The sequence below is a fragment of the Carlito syrichta genome, unplaced genomic scaffold, assembly GCF_000164805.1.
Source record: "Carlito syrichta isolate Samal-C Ts95f unplaced genomic scaffold, Tarsius_syrichta-2.0.1 Scaffold302862, whole genome shotgun sequence".
Taxonomy (NCBI): Eukaryota; Metazoa; Chordata; class Mammalia; order Primates; family Tarsiidae; genus Carlito; species Carlito syrichta.
In genome coordinates, this window is record NW_007246958.1 from 1,558,935 (window position 1) to 1,568,267 (window position 9,333).

General features: G+C 37.2%; 1 protein-coding gene across 1 annotated transcript in view; it reads right to left on the minus strand.

Annotated features, from left to right (window-relative positions):
* Positions 1–9,333, minus strand: part of LOC103259544 (24-hydroxycholesterol 7-alpha-hydroxylase-like) — an 81,841-nt gene that overhangs the window by 70,028 nt on the left and 2,480 nt on the right. Inside the window, exons 2-3 of the mRNA XM_008057207.2 lie at positions 5,261–5,368; positions 694–784 (exon numbers count right to left, since the gene is read on the minus strand). Coding sequence (XP_008055398.2) covers positions 694–784; positions 5,261–5,368 — 199 coding nt within the window. The remainder of the gene's footprint in view (positions 1–693; positions 785–5,260; positions 5,369–9,333) is intronic.

A 9,333-nucleotide genomic window follows, 5' to 3' on the forward strand; every position in this document is an offset into this window, starting at 1 on the left:
ACAGGCATGCGCTACCACGCCTGGCTGATTTTTTGATTTACTGTAGAGATGAGGTCGCGCCGCCCAGGTGGGTCTCGAACCCGTGGGCTCAGGCAATCCACTCACCTCAGCCTCCCAAAGGCGCGGGATTACAAAATTTTTAATAAATGGTTTTCAATTCTGTAATAGTGACTAAAAGTATCGATATAGTATAGCTGTTACACTGGCACTTCTATTTGAAGAAACATTTGAAGAAATATGTCAAAAGAAAACAGTGAATTCTGAAAGCAAATAAGAATACAGGAACAAAGAAAAACTTTTGTCTTTCCCCACTAGAACTGTGTTCAAGAGTTCCAGTTCAAGCACTGTAGAAATTTAGATTAGTGTTACACTTCTGTTGTGGCCTTTTGGTCAGAGAGGATCCCACACAATTATCCCCATCATCCCCATCTCTACCCTTTTATTTCATAAAGACTAGAAATTTGGAGAACCCAATTTCACTTGGAAAATAAGAAAGTTGCACTGGATGACCTCTAAAATCCTTAACAGTAATTAACTCTAGGATTTATATACTGAAACACATAATAAATTATGTTGAGCTTTGGATTGTGTTGAATTTCTATAAAATTATAGGTATTCAGCTTTTCCAATAATGTGTGACAAGCATTCATCATTAGATGTGTCCTTTAACATAAGTTAACTCAGGTTCAGTACCTGGTGTGCCGAACACAGAGGATATACCTTCCATAATGGCCTTGTGGATGTTGGGATGAGAAAAGACAAACGCAAGTGTCCAAAATGCAACCTTAAAAAAAAATCAAAAACACAAACTTCATTGAAGATGAACAAAAGCATATTTAGTATCAACAACAAACATTTAAAAGAAAAAAGGACACTTTAAATTAACCTTAAAAGTATATTAGTAAAAAATATCTTTGAAAACAAATAGATTTTATGAGCAATAGGAATGTTTATATAACTCCAAGAAACCAGATTTATAATTTTATTCTGTCAGTATAGTTTAACTATATTATTTAAATAGATTATACTTCTATTTTCACTAAGAAGTAAGAAAAATGGGATTTCTTTACTAACAAGTAAAATAAAATGTTATATAGGCATGCATTAAATAATTAGAAGCAACAAATTATGACAGTACATTAATTCAAAACAAAACATTTTTTAAGATTTAATTTTTTTAAAAATACTAATGAATTAGCAAATTTTATATTCTGCAAATGAAACATGATAGTTTTAAATAAGTCCAGAAAACTATACCTAAAATCCCATAAACTAAATTATGAGACTAGTCAACATCAAAATTAGGGTCCTTTCACACCTGAATGCTATTGAACATAGTATACTTTTAAGTTTACTCTCTTGACCAACCAAAACTATTTCAAATATTTCCTCATTAGTATTATAAGATAAAATTATATTGCTATACATCTTAAAAATTAACTTCTTACTCAAGTAGGTGATTTTGCATCTTCTCAGTTTATAAAAACAAAGGAAACCTATATAAAATCATCAAAAGAAGCTTGGTTTTGCTTTCATTTTGTTCTATAAACATTTATTATAAAAGAAGTTTCACCCATGAAAATCAGTCCTGAAATAACTCAGGCAATACTTTGTGTAAGTTTTTGTCTCATTTGTGAGGTAACATTATATACCTTTAAATAATCCCAATACTCCCCTCTGTGGTCAAAAGAGGAATAGCAATTGTTTGAAAGAATGCTCAAATAAGCCAAGTTCAATACTACTAATTGTTTTCCCCTTTGTGACATTAAATTGAAAGTGCAAGGATAAATATGGAACTGTTTACATAAACAAGCTGAACAGGGAAAAAAGACCCTTCCAATCCAGAGACCCTCTTTCCGGGTCATTATCCAGATTAGGAAAGATTTACCTTAGAGATTATGTAATTCATTTTTACAGATGAAGGGACAGATGCTCAATAGAGAGTTCTTTTGTCCTGTGTTCTCACTCAGGCCCTTTTTTACTACTATATGCAGATGAAAATTCTGAATTGTTGGATTTAATTAATAACCACTTCATACTCAATTTATCTTATTTGACGAGTATGAGTTCATGTTGGGGAAAAAAATTAGTGATAGTACCTAGTTTTTCAGTTACACTAATTATAGTTTAGAGATTCACTAAAATTGGATAATATTTATTTTTATGATAAACACAAAAAATTCAGTTAAGTTAAAAATAGCTGTACATGGTATTACCATTTTTAATGCATCTTTTTTCTGAACAGATTTGTTTTTTAAAAATCTGTTATTTTCTACTTTAAACAAATCAAAGTACTTTTTAAAAATTAAAAAGAAAAGAAATGTAAAGGAAAATAAAGTGCTAACAAAAAAAGTACACGAATTACTAAGTCAATAAGCAAGAATATGGAACCTTGAGGTCTTTGTGCACCCACATTTGAGAAAGGAGCTAAAAACTTCTCCCAGCAGTACCAATTAGTATTTTGCCAAAATATTTAATTCCATGGTCAGAGTTGGGCAAAAAGAAGGGCCATTTGGCTCACTGAAATGTAGAAGCAGCTATCACAATAACTTTCCATTGTTTTGGAGAGGTAAGAACAAAGGTGAGAAGGAACAAGGAGGAAAGACAAGATGAACTGAGCATGTTCTTCAGCATCATTTATTTAATCATTCAAAAACAGGTTTAACGAATATTGATGGAGTCTCTACAACATGCCAGCGAGTTTTCTGCCAATCATGGTCAATAGATATTTCTAAGACAATTCTTGCCCAAAGAACTTACATGTCAGTTGGGGATAAAAATATACAAAGGAGAAAAATGAGCTAAACGTACAAAACAGTGAAAGTGCCTACACATGTGAATGACAATAAATGCTGTGGAAGTTGAGAGTGAGATGGGGTGATGATCATTATTTAAGGTATTTAGAAAAACACAAGAGAAGAAACAGATTTTTAAAAAAAGATAAGTCAGCTTTGTGATTGGTTTAGAGAAATGTTCAAAAAAATACATTTGGCAGTTAGAAATTTCTTGGAACTTGGAAATGGTCTTCCCATAGAAATAATTTCATATAGTTAATATCTTTGGCCAGTACACCAAAGTTCACCTAGGCCATAATGGAACCTCTCAGTTGACCTGGTCCCAAGTCCATCTGAAGCTTGAGCTCTGAGTCCCATGGGCCTTGAAGCAGAGTACAGAGTAGGAGAGAAGAGATGAGGATATGAGCTGAGCTCCAGGAAAGGACAGGTCCCACAATCTATACTCCTGGCAAGGCTTTGGTGGCTCTCCCAGCAGTGAAGGAGACCACAAAAGTCAGGGCAGCAGTGGACATTCCTATCCTGGGAATTTGAGCAGTCACGTACATGGAAGCCAGGGTCGTCTCTATTCCTTATTATTATTTTTTTGAAAGTAATGATTTCTTAAAACTAAGAAAATAATTTTTGTGAGAGAAGAAAACTAACATTTATTGAACATCTATGTTGACTGAGGTACTGTTAGACACTTTCCATTTCTTACTAAAGTAATCCTCACAACTATTCTTTGAAGTAGGTAGCATTAATCCCATTTTACAGATAAGGGCACTGAGGCTTGTAGAGGTTAAACAATTGGCCCACTGTCACCAAGTCCTGGGAACTGGCATTGGATTTGACTCTAAAGCCTTTCCAGGGCCTCTGCCCGCACACCAGGTTGTCTCTTGGAGGTGCCAACAAGAGCCAGTGAGATGGAACTTTCTCTAATCATCCTTTCTGAAAAATGAATAGTTTAAATCTTTTTAGGCCAGTGCCAGGAACAAATTCCAAAGAACTGCCTTCCCCCATGTCAAATCAATGGGGCTTTGTGTGGCTTTCTTCTGGGGAATGTTTCTAATGAGATCTTGAAAATTAATCCTTTGACAGGAATGGGTGTTTTGTACCTGCTTTAGGAGTTGTTTTGAAGTTTGATTTTCAATTTTGCTATAGCTTCATCAGTTTTCAAGAAAATTGGTTAAGGAAAAATCAGAGAATGATATTAGAGGTACATAAAAAAGGGCCAAGGATTAGACTATTTTTACTTAAACATCCCAGATAGAATATATATTCCACTAGATGACATACATTTGAGCAGAGGGGTCAAATTTTCTATCTCTGCTCTTTACTCGATTAAGTTTTACAATCAGTTAAAAAAAACTAGAATACCAGTGCTTCGAAAGTCTTTAGCAACCAGGCCTTTATAAGAGAAAGGATAAATAAAAAATACCTAAAACATCTTCCTTATTTCTATTTGTTAGAAGGAAAAAAGGAAAGAAAAATGACCACTTATCAGTAGAAATGGATTAAATGCTCCTGATTAGGAAAAAAAACAACAACAACAACTAAAAATGTTATCCTTTAATTTCAGATAATATAAGTAGCAGTTTAGGCTAATGAGAGAAACTCTTGACCCAGGAAACTGGTGTGCATCGAACACGAAGTGGCAGGCAAATCTCAAGACTCTACTTGAGTTCATGACAGCTTTAAAAAGAAACAGCTTTTTAAAAATCTCTGTTCTCTTTAGAGGTATTGTAAATTCCAATTTTACCAGTGCCATTCACAGGGAAGCTCACAGGACCAAAATGCCAAGTGAAGTAAGCAGGAATGGTGCACTGAAGGAGAATGGGTTACAGAGAGAGATGGAGCTATTAGTCACTGGTACCAGCAGGGCTCATCTGATTGCATCCTCATAACAACTTCATAGAGAAATGAGTTACCGTTTATTGCATGCCCAAGTCCTAACCCCATACTAGGAGTTTTATGTGCATTATCACTTTTCACCAATAATAAATTGGAGGCACAAAAAGTTTAAGTTACTGCCATGAGATTCGATAGCTATGGCTGCGGATGTTTGGATTCAAGCTCATTTCTACCTGAAACAGTCCATTTATCTACTCTCTCTCCATTAAAAGCTTGGGGCCAATCCTCATTCATTTTGTCATCACCAATACTCAGCACATTGCCAGACACACAGAAAGTGCTCCATAAACACGTGTTGTCACAACTGGCCCTAAAGAGCAAGCTTTTCTTTTGCCCTTTCAGGGAGCAGCATTCACTTTGGACCTCTGCTTTGCCTTCTTTGTAACCTAATCAGACTTCATTAGGCAGTTTTGTTTGTTAGCTCACAATGATATCCTCTATAGTTTTTTTCTTCCCCATAATAAGTGAAAGAATAAAATAAATATGGAAGGAAGGGAGAGAGGGAGGAGGGAGGAAAGAAAAATGAAGAAAAACAAAAAACAGCATTGTAACCTATACTTTACTAAGATACTTACCGGAACAACATTAGACAGAGAAGCCCAAAGCAGTAAGAGCTGATAATTGGGAGAATATTGTTCATTTGTTTCCATCTGTAGAACATTCAGCACAGCCTGTACTAATGTCTGTTTAAAAGAAGTAAATATTGTCAATCCATGGTTAGGTGACAAAGATTGATGTTAATAAACAAGAGTTCAAAAATTTTCTTTAATACAAAAGATATTATTCCTGCAATATCTGGGTTTCGCAGTTTGAGGCATGCTAAGGCATGTACATACTTACTGTAGTGTAGTAATTAGGAGTAGGGTTTCTGGAGTTCAGCTGCCTTACTGCCTTGGTTAAAATTCTGGCTCAGTGACTCAAGAACTGGATGGCCCACAGCAATCTCTCTGTCCTTTAGTTTACTCATCTATAAAATGGTTGTAATACACACATACTTCATAGGAGTGTTGTGTGAATTAAATAAGTTGGTTCCTACAAAGTGCTTAAAACCAAACCTCTCAGAGGGAAAACTTCACTATAGATCTCTGTTTTGCCAAAGTGAATTAGCAAATTAAGTTTCCTCCCTCACCTGTGCCCACTCCTAAAAATGCAAGCAACACAGATCTCTGGAGTATTTAGGAGAAAACCCTACCCCAATCCACTGTGCAGATTCTCAGTTATGTACCATGGGAGAGAGAATTGCCAAGTCAGTATATTATAAATATTGCAATTGTCTAAAACCACGAATGCAGAGAATTGACATTTGACTAGAATTCTGGCAACTCAGAGCAGGGCTCCATTCAAGGTCACCTACTATGACTAGTTGCTCCCAGATCACCACGCAAATTCCTTCAAGACATTTTCTTCTTAAGGAGGTTTCCCCAGGTTTGCCTTTGCCAATGATTGCTCGCCATCATGGGGGAAAAATTTAGACATTATCACATTTTTATTAGGTTACTTGTATACTTTTAATCTTAGGTAACTCAGGTCTGGGTGACAGAAATAATGGGAGCTAATATCTATTCACTGCTTGCTATGAGTCAAGTACTATTTTAAATGATTTACACATACTTAACCCATCCCAATCTCCACTACAAGTCCAAGAAGCAGACACTATTATCTAATTATCTTTATCACTGTTAATATAAGGAAATTGAAGCAAAATAAAGTTGGAGAATTTTGCAAGAGGCATATAGATTGAAGGTGGATGAGCTAGGATCCAAACCATGTGAACCTGGCTCTGGCTCCAGACCTCACACTCTATGCCACTATGTTATGCTGCCCCTCATAATTCTCCTGTATTAAGGATTAAGAGAACTGCGTTGCACCATTACGTAGTATTATCAGATCCTTTGACACAGGAAATAACCATTAAATCAGTAACATATAAAACACAAGATAGGACACTCAGCAAGATGGCAACGGGACAAGCTGAACTGTGACGATCTCCACAAAAGGTGACTCCTGAAGGCAGTTCCACGCACCCCGCAGCTGCCGTCTACACGGGGGTGGCTGCTATAGCCAGTCCCATGCAGTAAACAGCCTCCGTTGCACTGCGGCCTCCACAAGGGACTACTGCTGATTGCTACAAGGTGCTGAACAGCTGCTGACGCCGAGGCTCTGGGCTCTGACCCAGGGAATTCCCAGCTCCCTCCGCCACCCCAAGCTGCCCGGGGCACACCAAATGCGGCACCCAGCCATATCGCTGGTTGCCAGTTCCTGATGCCGGACACACATCATCGCCCGTTATAGTGGATCATCTACAAAGGAGTGGAGAGAAAGGATGTGGAGTGGAGAGAAAGGATGAGTTGAGAGAAAGGATGGGCGAAAGAGGAGTCACCCACCACAGCCACTTTCCAGGCAGAGATTCGCATTGCCCCGCCCATCTCCAAGCAGCCTCCTCCTTGTTTCCAAAGTAATCCCACCAAAACAGGAGACAGAAGCTCCTCCCCTATGCTGAATCAGACACAAACAACTCAGTCCTCAGACAGAAGGCAGCAAGCCAAGGGAACTGACCCAATCTATGAATAAATCGATCTTCCTATAATGAGAGCAAAGGGGAGGGGCTAGAGATCAGAGCTGAAGAGAATTTAGACACTCAGGAAAGACTCCAGAGCTAGTCTGGTTTCTTATTTTGATTTTTGATTTTATTGTTCCGACTGTTTGTTTTTGTTCACTTTTGTTTGCTTTTTGATTTAGACTATCTGTTTGTGTTAGGGAAATACACATCAAAAGGCATGGTTTTATTGGACTATCTTTGTGTGATTACCAGTATACTTTAGGGAATTTTGTTTGTTTGTTTGTTGTTTACTCTTTTCTGTTCTTGTGTCACCTTTCATTCATTAGTTGGTATGTATGTCTGTTTTCCCTCTTACTCTCCTCTCTCTCCAACTTCTTCTTGACTCCCCCCTTCTTCCATTATTTTCCTTTTTCTAACCTCCTTTTGGGAGCAAACCTAAACCCCACTGCATGGACAGATTGTAAGGCAGTGGGAAGTGGGTTCCAGTGTGCCCATACACCTGTTGGTCGATGCTGGGATCTGCAGATAGATTCTGAATCACAGCTTCCCCCTCAATTAAACCTCAAAACTGCAAAAAGTACAGCACCAACCCACAGTCCAGCCTCAAAAGTGAACAAAGCCAGAGGACCCTCATAAGGAAGAACAGGAGATTGAACAAAATAAAGTATAAGCAACCCCACCTTCCCTGAAAAACACAGAATTAAAGAAGAGGAGGGAAAGGGGGAGAGAAAAATCTACACAAATGAAGAAAAATCAAAAGAAGGCTATGGGTCTCTCACAGACCCCTGGGAGGTCAGACACTGAAAAAACTGACTTTGGAATGCAAACAATGAAGAGCCCCAGAATGACTGGTCTCAAACTACAAACCCAGATATCAAGATATTAATGGAGAGATTAAAAAGAATTGAGGAGAGACAAGAGGAAACTAGGAAGGAGTTGATAACTGAGATAACACTGGTAAAGAATACTGTGAATGAAATAAATAACAAACTGATAAGCATGGAAAGCAGAATAGGCCAAGCAGAAGAAAGAATCTCAGAGCTTGAGGATCAAAATATAGAACTAACCCAAACTGTCAAAAACATAGAAAAGAAGTTTAAAAAGACAGAACAAAACCTTCAAGAGATGAGCGATTACTTAAAGAGACTGAACCTAAGAGTAATTGGACTTTCTGAGGCAGAAAGAGAGACAGAGACTACCCTGGAACAAACATTCCATGGAATTATTAAACAAAACTTCCCTCATCTCATCAGTGATGCGAAAATTCCAACACAAGAGATTCAGAGAACCCCTACAAGACAACAAATGATAAGACCAACTCTCTCACACATAATAATTTTCCTAAACAAAGTAGGCATAAAAGAAAAAATCCGAAAGGCAGCAAGAGAAAAAGGTCAGATTACCTACCATGGAAGATCAATTAGAATAGCAGCAGATTTATCTACCGAAGTCCTTCAGGCTAGAAGAGCTTGGAACCCTATCTTCAAAGTTCTAAAAGATAAAAAATTTCAACCAAGAATAACCTACCCAGCCAAGCTAAGCTTCAGCAGTGAGGGAGAATTAAAATCTTTCCCAGATATCCAATCCCTAAGAACTTACACTGCCACCAGACCACCTCTACAAGAAACACTTTAAAAAGTATTAAACACAGAAGAAAAGGAAAAAAGAACAACAACGTTCTTCACAAGAGAACAGGAAAAAGATTAAAAACACACAAAAACCAACCCCCAAACCAAAAGAAAGACAATAAGCAAACAGGAACAACAACAACAACTCTATAAGAACCTTATGATAAGGATCAATTCTTACATTTCAATAATTAGCCTGAATGTGAATGGACTAAATGCACCACTAAAAAGACACAGAATGACAAAATGGATAAAATATCACCAGGCAACAATATATTGCCTTCAAGAGACTCATCTCACTAGAAAGGACACTCACAGACTCAAAGTAAGAGGATGGGAAAAAAATTTTCAGGCAAACGGAACACAAAAGAAAGGAGGAGTCATGATCTTAATCTCAGACAAAATATCCTTTAAGTTATCAAAAATTTAAAAAGATACAGAAGGCCACTACATAATGATC